At 39.7% G+C, this 21,416-nt stretch overlaps 1 protein-coding gene across 3 annotated transcripts in view; it reads left to right on the plus strand.

Annotated features, from left to right (window-relative positions):
* Positions 1-424: 424 nt before the first annotated feature.
* Positions 425-21,416, plus strand: part of SH3RF1 (SH3 domain containing ring finger 1) — a 205,021-nt gene continuing 184,029 nt past the window's right edge. Inside the window, exons 1-2 of one of the 3 annotated variants that reach the window (XM_074228990.1) lie at positions 425-517; positions 2,547-3,021. In XM_074228990.1, coding sequence (XP_074085091.1) covers positions 2,638-3,021 — 384 coding nt within the window. In that variant the 5' untranslated portion in view covers positions 425-517; positions 2,547-2,637. Of the gene's footprint in view, positions 518-610; positions 1,066-1,139; positions 3,022-21,416 lie in introns of those variants that run through there. The other 2 variants (XM_074228992.1, XM_074228991.1) reach the window with 2 other exon arrangements.

Here is a 21,416-nt window from a genome sequence, read left to right on the forward strand (position 1 = left end):
CCCGGCTGAGCCCTGTCCTCGGGCCCCCCCCAGCACCTAGTGGGCACGGCGTGTTGTCCCCGCCGCAGGGCGGGCCCCGGGAGGCCCGGCACGGTCATTACCACGGTCGGCCTCCTCGGGGCTTGGGTTCGAGGGTCCGCACGCGGGAGGAGTTTAATAAATGCGCAGCCCCCCCGCCCCCCCGCCAGTTTGCCGCCGCCGGCTGGGGGGCGTCCGCGTGTGGCCGCGGGGCCGGGCCGGGGCGGGCCGGGGGGCGGCGCTGCGCGCTCGCGGCCGGGCGGGGCGGGCTCCTGGCGCCCCGGGGCTCGGGCCGCCGCCGCCTCCTCCCGGGCAGCGAGAGCGGGAGGCGGCGCGCGGGGGGGCGGGGGCGGCGGGAGGAGGCTGCTCGGGCGGCCGCGTCGGCACTCACACGGAGCCACGGACGGACGCGGACGCGCGCGGAGCCGGCGGGGCCCGCGAACAAAGAGGCGGCGGCGGCGGCCCCGGGGCCACGGAGGAGCCGCGCCGCGACCAGACGGTGGGTGCCCTGGCCCGGACAGCCTTGCCCTGCGCGGGGCGCGGGGCGCCTCCCCGGGCCCCGGGGCCCCCGCCCCCTGCCCGATGGGGGGCCTCGCTTCGCCCCCCGACCCCCGACTCTGCAACTCGAGGCTGCGCGTTCATCCTCAAGTCTGAAAACTTCCAGCCATCGGGCGAGCGTGTCAGTCTGTGTGGCTGTGTGTGTGTGTGTCTGCGTGTATCTGTATGTGTATCTGTGTGTGTGTATCTGTGTGTGTGTGTCTGCGTGTATCTGTGTATGTGTATGTGTATCTGTGTGTGTGTGTCTGGCCGGCCCCTGCCCCAACCCACAGGCGCGAGCACACAGGGTTCTACTTAAGAAAACCCCTGCTCCGTGGCTGGGCTTCTCCTCCCCCGCCTCCCCCATCCCCTTGTCTGGGCTGCCCGAGCCCAGGACCCGTTCCCACTTGGAAGTGGCCACGCCGTGCCCCAGACCACCTTGCTGTGGTAGAGAGAGAGACAGACAGACATTCATAGAGAAACAGAGAGAGGAGATAGTGCCTCTGTACGGTATGTTCGTTATCTGGAGCCTGAGTTAATAATCTATAGGAATTGCCTTTTTTTTTGGGGGGGGGTGAGGGGATAGACATGGGGAATACTTTTTTTTTTAACTGAGTGGTTGAATTTTCCTGTTGTGCCACAGCTTTCTAGGTGAAGATTCCCCATGGTCAGATTCATAATTATTTTTGCCTGTTGTCTTGAATGGAATTAGTACTGGCGGATTAAACAAACAAAATTCATGTCCTTGAGAGTTTGTGAATGACTGCTCCGGAGGTGGAGATTGGTGTAAATCACTGCTGCTTTTCGATGTTAGAACTTTCAGGCCAATCATTTGGGGATATTCTTGGAATTTGATCCTAAAAACCAGTTAGAAGACACTTTAAAGTTCCAGCCCCTCATCTTACAATATTGATGGATCATTTTTTTTTTAATGAGAAATGTTACATAACCCCATTTTTAAGACCAGATAAGAAACATGATTTGAAGAGTTGCTTATTGGCGAAAGGTCTTACTGGTGGATTCGAGTCCAGTCTCTTGATACATACTGTCTGAGCACCAAATGCAAGTTATACAGTCTTTTAGTGTTAGGTGGACCTCTAAGACTAAAAGATACAGAGAAGTGACTGATCTGCGTCAGGGGAGTACATTTTCACCTTGGGAGTTAACTCCCTTACTTATGAAATCACAGCCTCATACCTAAAAAAGAAACATTTGATACTGGAGCCAGTTCTCCTCAAATGATCACAGGCAGCAGAATCTATTAAACTTGGTGGTTTGAAAACTGGAGTTTTGTTAAATGTTAATAGTAATTTCAGGTAAAGAAAACTTTAAATTGACTTCTGTTTAACTTTGCATTTGAGCCAAGTACAGCAGTTAATAGCACTATGATGGTCAAAGAAATTATCCTCTTTATTTCATAAATTGTATTATAGAAATCCTTATGTAATCAGCACTTAATGGCTATTACAAAACAGTATGTTTCTAAATGACTCTAGGGATTATTTTTGAATTGTATAGAAATTTTTAAAAAATGATTGACTCACCCGTGTAGGAACAGTTTCAGAAGCAAAGCAGACTTCATAAAAAATTTTATGAATGTTTTTGTTTCTTGGCCTTTCTATAGATCCATATGTTGCCCAAGCTGGAAAGGATCTTAGAAACCATTTGATTTGATGTTCTTATTTTACAGGTTGAGGAAACTGAGGTTCCCAAGACCATTTGGTGATTTATTACTTGTAAAATTAACTAAAAATGTAGTGATTCACCATAACTTAAAGTCAGCTTCTTTTAATCAAATAAATTTCTTAAAAAGTAAAGAATTGATCAACAAAAGCTTGTTAGTGGCAGAGCTAGGAAGGAGCTCAGGTCTCCAGACTGTAGTGTTCTTTTTACTATGCTAAGATGCCTATCAGTGAATTCATTTTTTATTTTTCCTTCCCAGAATCATAAAATTAACTATAATTTTTCTTTTCTCTACCCACGAATTCCAGAGGAGAGTCTGAACAGGCATGGATGTTACATGAATCACTTTAAGGGAGGTGAACAACTATGAAGGCTTTTTTCTCAGTAAACTAGATAAAGATGGATGAATCTGCCTTGTTGGATCTGTTGGAATGTCCTGTATGTTTAGAACGACTTGATGCTTCTGCAAAGGTCTTACCTTGCCAGCACACATTTTGCAAACGCTGTTTGCTGGGGATTGTCGGTTCTCGAAATGAACTGCGATGTCCGGAATGTAGGACCCTAGTAGGCTGTGGAGTTGATGAGCTCCCCAGTAACATTCTGTTGGTTAGACTGTTGGATGGAATCAAGCAGAGACCTCGGAAACCAGGCACCAGCAGTGGAATTAACTGTACAAATGCTCTAAGGGCTCAGGGCAGTGCCGTGGTGAATTGTAGTTCTAAAGATCCCCAAGGCTCACAAGGTGGACAGCAACGTGCACAAGCCAGGAGCCCCCCAGTCCGAGTAAGTAGCCTAGAAACAACTAGTTGGTGAAATCACAGTAAGTGTATGGGGGACTGGATTTTTCTCTTTGTTTTCATTTATTCATTGCCAGGACTTAAATCTGTTTTGGAACTGGTGGTAAACTTTCTATTTCAAAATATTTCAATATTTTTTATGTGATCTCAGTTAAAGTAAGTGTTTTTTTTGGGGGGGGAGAGAATCAAATTATTCAAATATAATTTAAAAGGTGGCAGCTTTTGACAACTTGTACAAGGTTGGTTTGTTATGATTGTGGTTTATTCCCCCCTCCCCCCACTGATTATTTATGTCCAGAATAGAAAATCAAGCCAGTGGCATTATTTTTTTGCTTCTGCATGTGGTGGTGTTGGACTTTATGAAAGCCTGTTACTGTGTTTGCTGGTAGGAGGAGTTCTTGTAGCCACAGGTAGGTCAGTTGCCATGGCAACAAAATGTCATTATGGACTACTCAAAGGCTGTGGACAATCTAGTCACGTGTTGTTGTTTTTATACTTGGTAGTGCAATAAAATTAATTCAGCAAGATCCTTTATTAGGGCTTGTGTGTGAGCCTGAGTTTGGGGCTGGAAAATAAATTTTAAATGTGATTCAAAAGGTGACTGCCCATAACCCATTGAAAACCGACCAATAAAGAGGCATTGATTAAGCACCTGCTGAATGCCTTGGGTGTGGGCCTGAATTTGGGGCTGGAAAATAAATTGAAAATCAACCAATAAAGAGGCATTGATTAATCACCTGTCATGAAGAAGCAAATAGATGACTCAGTAGGATAAAGAGCTAGGCCTGGAGTCAGGAAGACCAGAGTTCAAATTTGCCCTTAGACTAGCTATATGACCCTGGGCAAGTCACTTAACCTTTGTTGGCTTTAATCCATTAGAGAAAGATATGGCAAACCACTCTAGTATCTTTGCCAAGAAAACCCCATGATGTGCTATGGTCATTGGTGCCATGCAGACAGCAAACACAACTGAACAACAATGTGGCAGACCCTGTGCTAGCTACTAGAAATACAAGATTGTTTCTTCCTCTGCTGAGTTTACGGTCTGAGGTATATGGGGATGACTTGCATCAAGTACTGGGTTTGGAGTCCCATGACCCGATATTGAGTCCTGGTTTGGCCACATGAGACCTGGGGCAAATCTCTCTCTCTCTCTGCCTCATTTTTCTTATCTGTAAAAAGACCTCTAAGATCCCTTCTAAGTCTACATTTATGTTAGCCTTGGCATATCAGGAAAAGATCAAGGTAGAATATAGTACTTAGCTGAGCCTCAGTTTTAGGAATAAACTATTTTATATAGGTAAAGTCAAAAGTCAGGTAACAATATTATCTTGTAATAAGAAAATATAATATTTAAAAATGTTAGGATTTTTTTTCTTGCTCTTTTTTGGGGGGGGGGGATAAAAGTAGAATTGCATTTGTCATGGAGGAAACTATTTTAGAAATTGACCAAGTTGTCCATGTTCCAGATTTAAGTAATAGTTAATCTTGCTTAGATTATTTTTCCATAGTTCCTAGGATCTTAGATTTAGAAGTAAGGGACTTTAGAGTTCCTTGAGTCCAGCTATCTGATTTTGCTATTGACCAAACAAGATCCCAGAGGGTTAGTGACTTGCCCAAGGTCAAGATAGGTGATAGAGTCAGTTCCTAGTAAACATTTATAAACTTACATTTATTTTAATACCTGAAGGTTTATAATTTCTTTTCTTCCCAACCACTCTGATAAGGTAAGTAGAACAATTTTTTAAAATTCTTATTTTACATGTGAAGCAACTGAGGCTCAGAGGGAGGAAATGTCTTTACCCAAGTTTGCACACGTGTTAAGTATCAGAGTAGACTGGATTCCAGGTCTCTCTGCTATAACACCTGTGCTTTTCTCCCTATGGTAGGGTGCCGTGTCTATTATTATAACCTTCTACTAAAAAAAGAATGTACTTTGTAGTTTCTTTTGTAGTTTCCTTTGACTTACTACAGGAATTCTTCATCTTGCAGGCATTAGATAATACAGGTTTCACCTAGAGTGGATGAGGAGCAGCTGGTCTGCCTGTAGTCCAGACATGATATGGCTGCTGCAAATACAAGGTTGCCTCTACATCCATCCCCCAGGGGATGGCCCAGGTTTAGAAAACTGATCCTTTGAACCCATCACTGGCAGACTGTTTAATGATCTTTTCTTTTGATTCACATTTTAAAATTTCTTGAGGAGAGTGAGTGTTTTGAGAGAAGAGAGGGTGATCCTTTTCAGTATTTGGAGCCCATGTGCTATGGATTAAATAAATACATGGGTCCCCTCAGCGCTCTTCTTGGGATTTGTTTATTTCCTGAATCCTTTCAAGAAGAATTCCCCAGGAAACAAGGCATGGGGAATTTCACTCATGAATATTTTAACTGGAGAACCAGTCATCACATTGATCATTTCTGAGACACCTGACCCAGGTCTGCTTTCTTGAATGACAGGGGAGATTTGCTTCTTTGGAAAGGTTTTTGTTTCACTCTTAATTAGACTAGTGGAGGGATAGCTTCTGGCTATGAATAGAAAGTGTCTTTGTTGTTGACACATCACTTTTACATGTTAGGAGGAATGCTCTGAATGTTTGATCATTGGTAAAAAGAATTTGGAGGAGAGAGAGCTCAAGTATTCATCTCAGCAGCCCTAAGATTTAGAGTTAATAATTTACAGCTTTGGTTTTTCTTTGTAGGGGAGGAATCTGCCACATACCTCCATTGATTGAAAGGACCTCAGAAGTCCTTTAGTCTAACCCCATTATTTTGAAGATGAGGAAATGGAGACTTAGGGTGGTGAAGAGACTTGCCTGAGGTAACTCGGCCAGAAAAGTGGGTGAGCAGGTATTCAAACCCACGGCCATTGATTCCAAAGACTGCATTCCTTCCAACTGTACCTTGTTATCTCCCTACATAATACACCCACACAATTCTGGTGTTTTTAAACTATTAAGGTATTTCAGGTATGCATCTCTATGTAAACAGATGTTGGTATTTATGGCAGCCATTCCATCTAGTGTTGATAGTATTTTCCTAGTTTTACAGTTTTCTTATTTTATTACTTCCTAATGGTGATCTCTTCTGGGACAGGATTAGCAAAGAAATGTGATTTCATCATCATAGGAGGGAACTCTTGTTGTGGGACCTTCCTCCTGCAGAGCAGATAAGAACCATATATAACTTAATAAATAAATACTTCTTGTACACAGAGTTAAAGTGACATGTCTGATGTTGCAGAGGCAATAAGTATTGGAGGTGATATCAGAATTCAAAGCTCCCTGATTCCAACCCCAGGTATTCTATCATTTAGTATATTTGCTCTTTATTTCTTTGTAGGGAGAAAAATTGGTCTTTCCCCTTATTTATTTATTTTTTCCAATTACATGTTAAGAAAGCTTTCAACATTCATTTTTGCGTTCCACATTTTTTTTCACTCCCTCCCTTTCCTCCCCTTGACAATGAGTAATCTGATATAAGTTTCATATCCACAACCAAGTTAAACTTAAGAAAAATTGTTTTTTAAGAAACTCAACTTTTCTAGCTTCTTACTACAACTAGAGTACATTAGTAGAGATGGGTAAAAAGGGAAATACTATTTGTTGTTAAAGTGGAACAAAATCCCTGCAGTGTTACAAAAGATAGAGCACTAGATGAGGAGTTGGAAAAATATGACTCTGGGGAAAGTCATTTAACTTCTTTGTGCCTCAGTTTCCTCATCTGTAAAATAAAGGTGTTGGGCTTGTTAACTTCTAAGCTAAATCTGTGTCTGATGAGTGATGATGCCAAATATTTTAGTACTTGCAAGGATAGCCTCTTCCTGCTTAAAATAACTCTTCATTAGCAGTTAACAGTACCTTTTTTTACCCAGAACAAACAGTGGCAAAAATGCATTCTGTTTGATGCATGTTTTCTAAGCATTTAAAAAACATATTTGTAGGTCTAGAAGATAATTCCTGAAAAAGTAAGAAATCCCAGTTTGTGGATGGTTGGCACATTAACAGACTGGATAGGACTGTGGTTGTAGTGACTGCCAAGCGTTTATCCTTGAGGGAGATATTTTTAAGTGACAGTCCCATACAGTATACATATTACCCCCCCTGTTTTGGCACAGCTGGAAGTGATAACACACGGAAGGCTGTTTTAGTTTATTCGTTATGTCCCATTATGTACCAGTAAACTCATGACCATGTGGCTTCCTCCTGCCCACTGAGGCAGAGTGAACATTTCCAGTTTGTTCTGCACATCTTGTTTTCTCTGAATTTGACTTACTAGCTCAGTCAAAAGTCAAAATTGGGAGAGGGGAGTAAGGGTTAGGACCTGCCCTGATTGAGTCAGCCTTGGAATCTTTTGTTTTTGCCCTTAGGCTGAGAATTACCACTGACTCAGTTTTAGACTGAGGGCAGACACCTACATGGATCTCAGAGGAAGGATGATCCTTGCTCATCCATTCTTGGAAGAGAGGAAAGAGGACTTGGAGTCAGCAGCCTGGGTTTTAATCTGCCTCTGTGATCTTGCATAAGTGCCTCAGTTTCCTTAGATGATCTCTAAGGTTCCTTCCAGCCCAGATTAGTAGATAAAGTATTGATCTTGGAGTGAGGAGAACCTGGGTTTTGATCCTGCCCTAGATGTTTGTTAGATGTCAATATCAGTTTCCTTATCAGCAAACTGGGAACAATCATAGAACCTAATACATAGATTTATTGTGGATCAAATGAAATAATGCATGTATAATCTTCAACGAACATTGTGTGATAAGGCTATCTGGAGAAGGCAGCCTGGCATTGTGGATTATCCAACTGTAGGTAAGTCATTTAACTGCTACTTGCCTTCAGAGTCTCTGATTTGCTATTGGCTCACCCATCTCTATCTTGTCATTGCTAATGGAAAATAGTAATGCTTGTTGCATATTGGAGTTCAAATTCATGACTCATTTGAGATCACCTGGGAGGGATCCATTTCTGTCTGAACTCAACACTACTGATCTAAATTTAACCCTCTCAGTGTTTACAGATGAGGAAACAGAGGCCTGGGGTTAAGTCAAAGGACTTAGTCAAAAGTCTCCCAGATAATAAAATGTAGAATTAGAGTTCACTTTGGTTCAATTAGGGTTCAGTTTGGTACACTTTGTAAGCTTTCATGGGTTAGACTAGAGCTTAGGAACTTAAAACTGCATTAAAGAATTTGGGGACCCTGTAGAATAAGTATTTTAGACAATCCCACTATGATAGGAAATAGGGTCTCACCTTTTTTTTCATTCCACAAGTAATGATTGCTGCACCTGGGGTCAGGAAGATTCATTTTTTGTGCATTCAAATTTGACCCTGTTTGCCTCAGTTTCTCAACTGTAAAATGAGCTGGCAAGCTCCTCTAGTATCTTTGTCAAGAAAATTCCCAGGTGCTGAGGAAGGGGTGGGATTAATGCAGTCCTTACTCTTAAGGAGTTTCCACAAGAATATTTAAGGAATAGTTCAGTTGTAAACTATACAACACAAGAAGATTTAAGAATATGATTGGGATGGTGAATTTGCAAGCATTAAACTTGAGTCTTTAAGGAATCATTCAGGAATAAACCATATAAGACAACAAGAAGAGAGATGCTATGAGAATATGATTAAGACAGTAAATTTTGCAAATGTTCAGCTTGAGTCTGGGAGACCTGAATTTGAATTCTTCTTTTGCTCTGTACAATCTCTATGACCTTGACCAAGTTATTTAATCCTTTTTTAATTTGACTTCAGTTTTTCATCTGTAAAATAAGGAAATTGGATTTTAGAGCAGAAATATAATGGTAAATGTGTAACAACCTGCTCTCCAAAATACACAGAACACACTTTTAAGTTTAATCTTCATCATTTACATTTTCCTCCATCATTTTCTTAAATCTAGATGATCAACAAAACCAGAAATAAAGACTCCTTTGTAGCATTTGCCAATTTCCAAGGTATAAATGGTCACATTGAAAATTTAACAATTGGTTTTCAGAAGGAGCTGTCTCCAGCACACTCTGAGCTAGATGACCATCAGGAGCCCTTTCAATTCTAAATCTGTGATACTGTGATGAAGGGCCAAATAAATGTTACAGCCAACAATAATAACAGTAATTCATGCCAAAAATTATGATGATTTAGGACTTAGAAAGCATGCTCCTTTCAATAGTTCTGTGACTTAGGTAATATGAGTATTATCCCCATTTTGTACTGAGACTCAATGAGATCAAATGACCAGCCCATATGTGGAAACTAGTATTTTCCAGAGGAAATGTTCACTAGGATGACCAGTTAAGGCTTTATGAAGAAAGTAAGTCGAAGAGCTAGGCTTTGAAAGATGAGATTTGGATAGATAGCGGGAGAGTTGGGGAGGGACTTTAGGCAGCTCCCAGAATCCTACCTTTGCTCTATAGCCCACTATGGCTCCCAAGTCTTTCTCTTACATTTATCAATTCTATTCCACAAGGCAGTGGAATTAAAAATGCCTATTCTATGTCTATAAATTTCTCTAAAAAGAGAAATCCCCACTCTCATTCACCCTCTGACTGCCCCTGAAAGCTCAGGTGTATATGTAGCCATCATTGCCAAGCCAAGAAGAAGGCAGTGGTTGTTTCATGAATGGTGGCATATGGGTATATGTAAATATAGCCATCTTAAAGATAGATGTGTGAGTGAGCTCTTCAGTGGAAGCTGGAAGGGAACGGAGGTGCCATTTCAGATGGATGACAGCGGCAGTAAGCAGTAAATTATTTGAGTTGTGAAACAGGGAGAAAAGTAAGCAGTAGGAGGGCTCGAAAATGAATTTTTCCAGCTGTATTAAATATAGTGCAGAAAGGCAAGGGCTGTCAAGTTTTAAGCATTTTTCTATTACCCTAAGGAAATAATAAATACCCTAAAATACTTTTTTAAAAAAAGAATTCCCTCCCTCCCCCCCAGTGTTTTTTTTTTAATGGCTAGAAGTCCAATAATTCATGTGGGAGTGTGAATTTTATTATTTTTATTGTTTAATTAGCAACTGTCTCCAAGTAATAAGGAATCACTTTTATCCTTTTGAAATTTAGAAGGGAGAGTCTAATTTCAAGTTTGTGGGTAGAGGCTTCTGTGCAGTCATTTCCATTTAATAGGCTTATACTTGACTCCTTTGGGATCCATGATTCATGTGGGTTTGAGGAGATAACTAGATTGGTACAGCAGTTAGAGGTCTGAAAGACCTGACTTTGAATCCTGCCTCAGATGCCTACTAACTGTATGACACTGGACAAATTGCTGAATCTGCTTCAGGATCCTTATAAATAAAATGACCTGAGTCTTGTTGTGATCATCAAACAAATTGCTCTACAAATTTGAAAGCATCCTGTAAATGCTGGCTATTATTGATATCCAAAAGGATCTGGTCTCACTGATGTGCACAGACCCTCCTCTTTTATAGATTGCAACCCATCCAGCCCTGCCTAGTCTTGTAGATGCTTGTTCCTTTTCTCCCTCCCACCAATTCAGCAGGGGAGGTCCATCCAAAACGCAAGGGATCTTTCTTGCTTTCTTTTCTCATTAGTGGCTAACTTCTGATTTTCATAAATTTCATTGATGCTATTCTGATGATGGACCACTTCTCCTTTGTAGCATGTTGTTCATGGTAGCCTGCTTCTTCCCTCCGTGTACTTCATTTGTAGCCCTGTTGATTGATAGAGACAAATCTCCTTGATTCATTTGGTAATTTAATAATTGGACGGGACTGAGGACAGACTCACTTGGGGGCCAGCCAGGTTTCTTGTGATGAGTCTTAAGTATTAGCTAGTTTGGTTTTCCATGAGAAAATTTGCAGTCTGTTCCCAGCCACACATCAAGCCTTTCCAGGTGGCACCACCTCTGAGAACAGAAGTGCTCTCCATGCTGTGATAATAAGCTTTATCTAGTTTTAATTTGCATGAGGCACCTCATAGTACTTTCAGAGAGAGATCAAGTATAGTTACTCTTTCAAGGATCAGTTCTTTTTTAAAATGTTTAATGCATGGGTTTTTAACTTATTTTGTCTTAGATATTTTATCTTTGGCAGTTTGTATTTTTAAGAGTAATTTTTAAATGCATAGAATATATAAAATTACAAAGAAAACTAATTACAGTATATTAATATACTTAAAATATTTTTTAAAAAAGTTCACGGACTTCAGGTTGACTTCCTAATGTGGTCCATTCTACTTTTTTGAAGTCAAGGGATCTGGGTCTCCTTATCTCATTCAAATAAACTGTAAATGCTATGAATCCTCACAGAACTGACCCATTTGCTCTGTTTCCTCTGACCTGCTCTATTTCCAACTTGGACCAATTGACCTCTCTTTATGCAGTCTAATGGCATCCAGCTACTGGGGTGAGCCATATTGGTAAAGGACTGACTGTAGCTGGGTAATGCCCAGATTCAAAGGATCTCCCAGCCTCAGCCACCCCAGTTATAGGGATTAAAATAGGCCATACCTGGCTCAACTCATTTTACAGATAAAGGAACAGAGAGCCAGCATATTATCCAAGGACACACAGTTAGGAAATCAGTAGCAGAGAAGAAATGTTCAAACCCAGCTCCTGATCTTCATGGATGGATAACTACTTGTCATAGATATTATAGAGGAGATTTTCCTTCTGATATAAGTTTGAGTAGATATGCCTTCCATTTTGCTTTTCTCCAATGTCCAACTGCATCCTGTGGAAGGAGAAGTTTGTGGGTCCAGGAGAAAGAGGCAATTTTGATCAGGAAGCAGTTGGGAAATAGTAAAGGCTGGAGGGGATTAGTCCAGAATGAAGTCCTGGGGTCAGTTTCCCCAGAAAGGGTCTTGGGAAGATATCCTGTTCTCATATAGGGGAAGAAACTCTCCTCCCTACCCCTATTTCTTCCTCCTTTTTCTTCTGCTCTACTGGGCCCTCCTCTAACAAGGATCCAAACTCTGGCTAGTACTATTAATTAATGAAACTTAATTATATAGTAACTATGCTTTTATGGGAACTTAATTCCTAATAATATATTTTTTGGGGGTAGAAAAATAGTCTGTGTTCCAGATCTATAAAATGGAAAATTGAGGAGTTGCCTATTGTATGACATGTATGTTTTTCTTATAACAGCAAAAACAAAACTGCTTTGTTAAGTTATATGTTGTATATGTAAGAGTTTTTTCCTTTAGTTTTTCTTTTAACTGAAGTGTAGAAATAGATTCTATATTTCAAATGATCTAAACCACAAGCTTGTTCCTCTATTTTTGCTTTCAAAAACTTCAGAGTAAACTCTTATTAATGAATGATAGATATGCTCTTGAGTATTCTGAGAGTTAATCTTAAGGAAGGCAAAAACCTACTGTTGGTGAGAGATTTTTAGGTCTCATCTTGGGTTCTTTTTATTTATAGTTGAGAGCTTTTTTCCTTCCTGGATGACACTGAGAAGATTATTATTCTTGAAGAAGGCATAATAAATTCCTGGTCCAGTTATCTGTATATTGAACATTTCTATATTTAGAACAACTCATGATCTTTCTTATAACTGGGAAGACAGATGTCTAATCATTGCATTCTCCTGTACACTGTATTGATATTTTTGGAATGCAATGACAATAATGTGTTTTACTCATTTTACCTCATTCTCATAAGCTTAAATATTTTACTCTATACAGAGGACAGAGTCATAGTTTTGACTTACCAAAAATAATCTTCCATATAAAAAAGGAACTTGACAAAAGGTGAACCGGTATTATTGAAATCTCTAGAAAAGTAAATTCCCTAACTTAATTGCCATACACATTTTAGTGTCAAGAGTTTTCATAGCTCAGAAGTTTTTTTCCTTGTATTAAACATAAATCCCTGTGGCTTCAGTTTAATCACTTTCTTCTTGTTCTGTTCTTGCTGGGAAATCATATGTTATCCCTTCATATCTACAAAAATTCATATCAAGATTCCATCTCTCATTTCTCCTTTAGGCTAAATAACTCCGTTTTGTTTTATATTTCCTCTTAGGACCTATAATCATTTTGGTTGCTGTCCCTTGGACCCTTTCCAACTCTTTGCACATCTTGCTTAAGTTTAGTCTGGTTCCCAGGACTGTAATAGAGTTCTGACCAAGGTTTGGGATTGGGGAAGGATTTTCTCAGGGCTCCCCTACACCACCCTATTTATTTTTCTATCATAATATCATATATGTAGGACAATGCAAAGAGCCCTGAATTTATAATGGGAAGTCTTGGGTGTGAGCTCAGATGGTAAGCTACTTCAGCCTTGATGTCCATATCTGAAAAATGGGTGGGTGGGGTGCAATATTACCCTGTTTTCCTTAGGTTTGTTTACCCTTTTGTAAAGTTGAAAGCTTTTGTTGTTATTATGTGACTTCATAACATTGACCCTGGGAATCCTGTAGCCCAACCTGAATTGGAACAGTATCTCAAACATCTGGTCATCCTGCCTCCACTGGAAGACCTCCAGTGATCAGGAACTCATTACTCCATGAAACTGTCCATTGCATTTTTGAATTGTCTTCTATATTAGGAAGTTTTCCCTTACATTGAGCTGAAATTTGCCTCTCTGCAACTTTCCCTCATTGCTCCCAATTCTACCATCTGGAGCTAAGGAAATCAAACCTAATTGCTCCTACATATGATATCTATCAAAGACCTGAGAACAACTCTAATGTTCCCCTTTAGTCTTCCTTTCTCTAGACTCAATAGCCCAGGTTCTTTAACTATCCACATAAGAACACAGTTTAAACCTCATTCTCCTTGCCCACTTTCTAGCTTGTCAGAGTTCTTCCTAAAATGTGGTAAGCAGGGATAAGCAGAACTCTTTAGATCTGGTCTGACCAGTGTGAGGGACCTTCAATGCTCTTGGGCTGTCTTTTGGACTCATTTTTGAGGAATTTAGCCCATGGTCACATTTTGCCAAACCCTTAGGTATTTTTTTCCCCCACACAAATGTTACCTAGCCATACTTCTCTAACTGTATATTTGTGCAGTTGATTTTTTGAACCCAAGTGGTGGACTTTACATCTATCCTCATTGGGCTTATCTCTTAGATTTAGCCTGTTACTCAGACCTCTTCAGAGATTTTTGCGTCCTAATTCTGTCCTCAAGGTATTAGCTAGTCCTTTAATGAACTCATTTAACTGAAATCATACATAGACATACATACATACATGTGCAAACACATACATAATATACACAACCCTCTACAACATGCACACATGACATAGCTGTAATATCATGTATGTATATACACATAGATGATACAAAACAATATATACATGTGCATGCATTTTTGTTTATGTAAACATGTGTGTTACATTTTTATATTTATATAAGATGATGATGTTTGTTTTTATTTTCAAAGAGGACCAAGACAACAGGGAGGTGATACCTTAACAAACATGTTAATTGGATTTGAATGGGGGGTACCTATGCTAAGTCACCAGTCTCATTTTTTTCCTCCAGAGCCATCTAGATTCAGTGACCAGTTATGGATCACAGTGATTGGTGATGGGTGTGGATGTGAGGCAGTCAGGGTTAAGTGACTTGCCCAAGGTCACCCAGCTAAAAAAAAAGTCAAATGTCCAAGGTCAGAAAAGCCCTTGTATGACATTGTGTTCTCTGCTTGAAGTTTCCCACTTTTCTGCAAAGAGGAAGTATGAAAGTATGTTTCCTTGTCTATTCTCTGGGACCACATGTTTTTTTTTTTATCATTTTATTGTAAACAATAAATGTACTTGTTAATTTAACTATTTGAAATTAAACTGTAGCTCTTTGAAAACAGGTGCTCTAACAGGCAACATAATAAATGAAAAAGAGATATAGCCCTGGAATAAGAGGACCTGAGTCTCCTGGGATTATCAGCAAGCGACAACCTCCCAGGGCTTCAGTTTCTTCATCTGTAAAATCAGAGGGTTGCACTAGATGGCCCCTGAGCCTCCTTCCAGCTAGGGATCTTTTTAGTTCTCAGAGTAACTGACCCAAAGCTAGACCCTTAGTTCTGGCTTTATAAAGATACGATTGATGATCCCCCCCTTTCTAATTGGTCTTAGTTGCTTTAAATTCTTGACTATTTTTGGTAGAGTAATTGGGAGTAGCTGGGAGGTTCAGTCCCAGCTTGGCATCAGGAAGACCTGTGTGACTTGAGCTACTTTCTGTGTGACCCTGGACAAGTGACTGCTCTTCTGTCTGACTCAGTTTCCCCAACTGTGAAATAGGAAAAATAATAACAGCCCCTAACTCCCAGTGTTATTATGAGGATAAAAATGAAATAATATTTGTAAAGGACCTAGGACGGTGCTAGAGAAATATTTGTCATTATTATTTTATACCATGATATATTACAATAATTATGACTTAATCATTTGTTAATATATGATTATAACTATTATATAATGGCAAGATTTTTTATTATTATATGAATATTAGTTATTATTAACTAATTGGCAACTGAGTTGTCTCCTGCCTCAGTTTCCTGTAAAATGGTGAAAATGATAATAGCACTTATCTCTTAGGATTGTTGTGAAGATTAAATGAGATAATATTTGTAAAGCTCTTAGCACAGTGCTAAGTAGACCTATAGTAGGCACTTGATAAATGTGCTTTTGTTTTTGTTTTTTTTAGTATCTAGGGTTAATACTTAATTGTAGTCTCCTTTCCATTGTCTAATTCTGTGATGGAAAACTTCATCCTCAAAGTTCCATTAGAATACTAGCTAATCTGTCAGTAGATCCTTCCTAATTATTTTTTTCTTGAGTATTACTTTCTATTCTTTCCTGATTTTCTAGAATCATCCAGCTTTTAAAAGAGGGTACCATGAGGAATTTAATGAAAAATCTTATCAAAGTCAAAGCATATTATATCCTATGTCTTCTTAACTACCAAATATTGTCACATTGTCAGAGCGGAAAATGAGAAGAACTTGATAGGGCAAGCTATCCTAATGTAATTTTGACCTTTTGGAATTTGAATCCAGGTCCTCTGACCATAAATAGAATTCCCTTTCCATTCTGTCCATTAGAATGAAAACTAATTAAGGACAGGCACTGTTTTGGTTTTGACTTTGTAGCCCCAGCACTTAGTACATTGGCCCAGGTCTTTCATTCTATTTAGTTTATCCAGCAAATGGCTCCTGGGGAGTTTTCCTACTGACTAATGGAAAATATAACATAGTTAACAATGGCATTATCAAATGCTAGAGGTGACATATACTTATAACATTGTCTATTAGCCATTCATGTAAGAGGATGGAGGAATAAAAAAAAATAGAAAAGAAAAAAAATCAAGTCATCCTTTTGCCCCCAGATGTCCCCTTTACCCTCCTACAAAAAAAAAAATCATATTGGCCTAAGGTTTCATACATTCTATATCTGCAACACAAGGAAGAGTGGGGAGTTTGAGAAAACAGAATATAGCATCAGTAAATTGGTCCCAAGAGGCCCTTTATAAATTCTTGTATTAGACTGTTGGCTATAAAAAAAGAGAGGAGGAAAAGAAAGGTTATCAATCAGCTTTATCTCCCTGTTCAAATTACTTCTTAAAATGTTTAATCAATAAGATAGTTTGTAATTCTTATAGAAATATTAATGGAAAAAGGAATGTTAAAAATTTTTCTCATGTAATTGGGAAATATTTAATGAAAGAAATAAAATACTTAAAATATTAATGTATAAGAATCTTGAGTGGTTAACTTCCATTACTTCCTTTAGAAGAGATAAACTAATCCAAAGAGTCAATACAGAGGACTCAGCTTTTCATCATAGAGTAAATAGCATGGAAGAATGAGAAATTCAAGGAAAATGGCTTTTTTTTTTGTTCTGAATCTGATGTTATTGCCGTAAGGGTATTTTAGGTAAAAGCAGTGTTGACAGATGCCTGTAAGCAGCTTGTTTGATGGGGTATCAGCAGTGACGTGATTTAGGAGATAGGTAGGTGACTTGACTGTGACTCAGAAAGACCTGAGTTTGAATCCTGCCTCAGACTCTTCCTAGTTCTGTAAGTCATTTAACCTCTACCAGGTTTCCATCTCTGCAAAACTGGGATAATAAGAGATTTGCTGTGAGTGCACTGGCACCTTCTTTGCAAGTGATTTACCAAGAACCACAGGCCTTGGATAAAGGATTCCTGATTCCAACATTTAGTATGATTTAATTTAAAATAATGGGATTTTTTTGAATGTCACTGAATAAATTTTTTTTGTTAAGAATGAGAATGTCACTTGAATTTGGCAAATTTTTATATATATATATATATATATATATATATATATATATATGTTCATAGGGAAATTTTAGTTTTCCCTCTTTTATTCTTTTTTTTTTTTTTTTTGCAAGGCAGATGGGGTTAAGTGGCTTGCCCAAGGCCACAAAACTAGGTAATTATTAAGTGTCTGAGACTGGATTTGAACCCAGGTGCTCCTGACTCCAAGGCTGGTGCTTTATCCACTTCGACACCTAGCCGCCCCTTCCCTCTTTTATTCTAAGCATCACCTTTCCTGCAGAGCCTAGACTTTGTAGCATCTAGAATGCATGGTCAGGCAATTAGACAATAATCACCTATCTCATTGCTTTAGGTCAGAGGCAGGGAACATCCAGCCATAGAAGACTCTCAAAATCATTGATGCTGCTAAGGCAACCAGACATGGGACTAGAAATTCAATAAAGGGGTGAATTAATTAAATGTTTTTTTCAGTTGATAATTTCTTATGGTCCTCAAATGATGCTATAAATATCCAAATGACCCTTGGCAGAAGGGTCATCATCCCTGTTTTTGGTTGAGGACAGAAGTTTTGAGTTTTTGACCCTTTACTAATTTAAGAGTTGCCATGAAATTACTTTTTGTTTAGGTTTTTGCAAGGCAAACCAGGTTAAGTGGCTTGCCCAAGGCCACACAGCTAAGTAATTATTAAGTGTCTGAGACTGGATTTGAACCCAGGTACTCCTGACTCCAGGGCTGGTGCTTTATCCACTATGCCACCTAGCCACCCCATGAAATTACTTTTTAAAATTTTTTTCCTTTGGTATTATGTTCTTAGACCAACAGTAGCAGTAGTAGTAATAGTGTTGGTGGTGGTAATGTTGGTTGTAATGGGAGTGGGAGTGGGAGTGGTGGCAATGGTGGTAATGATAACAACAACAATAGCCAGTGATTTAAAGTTTGCTATGAACTTTACTTAGTCTATCTCAATGATCACAACACCCCTGGGAAGTAGGTGCCCGAGGTAGGTAATTATTGACTTAGATTCTGAAAAGCAAAGTTACTGCCAACACTCAGGGCCAACAGGATGTCACCACATCTCTTAAAGGAGCAAAGACCAATTTTAGCAGGAAGAGGCTTATGAATGAGTTCATTCTGTCCCTTGTGAGTAGTTTTTGTCTTGGACTCATTGTGAAAGGAGGGCAGTGATAAACTTAATCAACTGGATAATTCTAGACATGGCCTAAAAATGTGGAAATGTAGGGTTTATTTGGCTCCAAGTATGGATTTAATGTGCCCTCACCTTACACACACACACACACACACACACACACACACACACACACACACTCTCCCTCTCTGTCTCTCTCTGTCTCTCTCTCTCTGTGTCTGTCTCTCTGTGTCTGTCTCTCTGTCTGTCTCTCTGTCTTTCTCTCGTTTGTGGGCAGCATAGCAGAGTCATTATTCATAGAGATGTATAAACCATAGTTTACAGTCTCTTACTGGCAAATGCAGGTTTGGCACAAATGCATTTGATCATAGGTTTTGTGAACAATGACTATTTAAATGTTTCCCTTAAACTGTCTGGCCCCAAATGCCTTTGCAAATAGCAGTGACAATAAAGAACACTGAAGAATGCAAGCCCCTCCAGTGGCCTGAGCAGCCCAGGATCCTGGTGGGGAAATGGGGCTTTATTCTGAGACAGATTGGGTTTCTTGGGAAGGGGAGGAACTTTGTTCAGTGTCACTGACGTGGCATTTCTTACAGGTGAGGTCATCCTTCGATGCTTAGATGGGTCCTCTTTCATAAAAGGGGGGGATGTGACCCACTCCCATCACATTCCTTTACTCACAGATGGTAAAAGACAGTTTAAATGTACCTGTACATTAAGAGCTTTTTGAGGGCTAAAGAAAACCATACAGGCTTTGTGAACCATGAATTGACAATAAAAGACAGTAGGCTTCTGTTTTTTCAAATAGCCTGTTTAAGGACAAAAGGACTATTCACTCCTACGTGACTTTCAAGTTGTTATAAAAAAGAAAGGGAAGGCTGGTCCCCTGGTTTTGTATAGAGCCATGAGCCGGCTTGGATGGTTTCAATGATGCCTCATGATGCTACAAATCCCTGGAGGAGGGGCCTGTCCCAGACCTCTTTATATGGATTTCTTTTAGATAGGATGCCATTTTAAAAAGCATCTTCTTGAGACCTGGAAGATGAAGAAACTTGAAAAACAGGATGAAAATATTGGATTCCTTGGTTTGGCATTTGCAGGATTTCACTTCTTTGAAAACCTATTTTGAATAGTTATGAGTAATAACATTTCCCTGATAGACTGGAAGATTATTAAAGATAGTAATTGCTCCATTGTTGTGGGCCTAGAAACACTGAGCAGAGTAGATATTTAATAAATTTTATTCATTCATTCATTGATGGATCGATTTGTTCTCTGGACTTTTACAAGGGTCAGAGAAGATTGTATCTTGAACTTAGGGGACTTCCAGTATTGACACAAACTACTTCCTCTCTTTGATAAGTAGACAGTGGAACTCAAGATGTCTATGCTTCGAGGAGATCAAGTTGTTCTCTCTCTCTCCCTCTCTCCCTCTCCTCTCCCTTTCTCTCTTCTCTTTCCTCTCTCTGTTTACTTCCTTTCTTCTCTCTTTCACTCTCTCTCCCTTCTTTTCTCTTCTCTTTCCCCCTTCCCTTCCTCCCTCCCTCCCTCTTTCTCCTTTTCTTTTCCCCCTCTCTGTCTCTGTCTCTCTCTGTCTCTCTGTCTCTCTCTGTCTCTCTCTCTCTCTCTCTCTCTCTCTCTCTCTCTCTCTCTCTCACTTTTCTACGAAATTAGACCTGTAGTTTGGTCTCAAGCTCTATTTGTGTGACTCTTTTTAACTTTTTGATTTGGACAGAAGTACTTAACAAACAAAATTTATACCCTTTGGCAATTTTAGCCCCCCTTCCCATGTTTTAAATTAGTTTTTAATGACTTTGTAGAAAAGGAACATTTGAAAATATATTTTGTTAAACTCAGGAACTTAACATCATGTAAGTGGAGGAAACTGAGATCCTGATTGCCAGTTCAAGGTGTGGACAGGATAAAGCTTTTTAATCTGGTCTGCTTCATAACCAGAAATAATTCTGTCTTTTAAAGATCCTTCTTTTTCTCCTGACTGGTTTTCCCTAATGAGCCTCTCCAGCCTGCTTAGCACTTTGGAAGGACTCATGAGAACAAAACACCTTTCTCTTTGTTAATTGAGTCGGGGTACTCTCTGCTCTCTCTTAGAGATGGAGCCCCCCATGTCCCAAAAGTCAAATCAGCTTGAGGCTGTACTACCTTTAAGCGGCACTAAGACTTTTGGGACTCCTCTAATGTTACAGGTAAAATCATTTGAAATATCCCTGCACTGAGACCCATAAACAAGCCCATGATCACAACATCCCGGAAGTGACACCAGCCATGCCGCAATGTAGACATGCTTTTTTTGGCTTGTTGAGGCGGCCAGAGGAGGAAGTCACAGCTCACTGAGATTTCTCCCCCCCCCCCCCCCGGGGGGGGGGGCTGCGAGAGACTAACAGGTGAAGGTAGCCTTGGGATTTTTCTACACTAAGTGCTTAAGAAACATTATCCTGAGCCTTTAACAGATTCTTGGTAGCAGGTGGGCCTTCTATGCAAAAGAAGAAAGTCATATTTATTGAATGATTTTGCAGGAATCCCAGGGAGGCAAACTCCATTCATTCCTAGACTAGATCCCCATCCCTGTCTCTCCAATGCTCTGTGGTTACTGCTTAGAGTTAATAATCCTTGTTCAACATACAAATGGTCTGGAAATTCAGGCTTGTTCTCTTGCTGTTGCTGTCCCCCAAAGCTTATATAGCCCTTTTTATCTCTCCTGGGATTCTCCTCTTCTTTTCTTGTTCCATTCTACTATCTTTCCTCAGGGCCACAAAAAAGTACCACAACCAACCAAACATCATTTAGTCAACACTTCTTTTGTGTTGCTCACCAGGCTAAGTAAGGGGCTACCATGAAAAAGGGAAAAGAGTCCTTAAGGAGCTTACATTGTACTGGAAAGAAAATATGTAAAATAAATTTAAAAAAAGTCAAAATAAATACATAAGGTAACCTTAGAAGAAAATATATTAGCTGCAAATAGTCAGGGAGAGGATGCTAGATAGGATCTATTTAAGTATGACATATTTATATTGCTATA

This window comes from Macrotis lagotis, chromosome 3 (genome assembly GCF_037893015.1).
Source record: "Macrotis lagotis isolate mMagLag1 chromosome 3, bilby.v1.9.chrom.fasta, whole genome shotgun sequence".
In the NCBI taxonomy this organism is placed as follows: domain Eukaryota; kingdom Metazoa; phylum Chordata; class Mammalia; order Peramelemorphia; family Peramelidae; genus Macrotis; species Macrotis lagotis.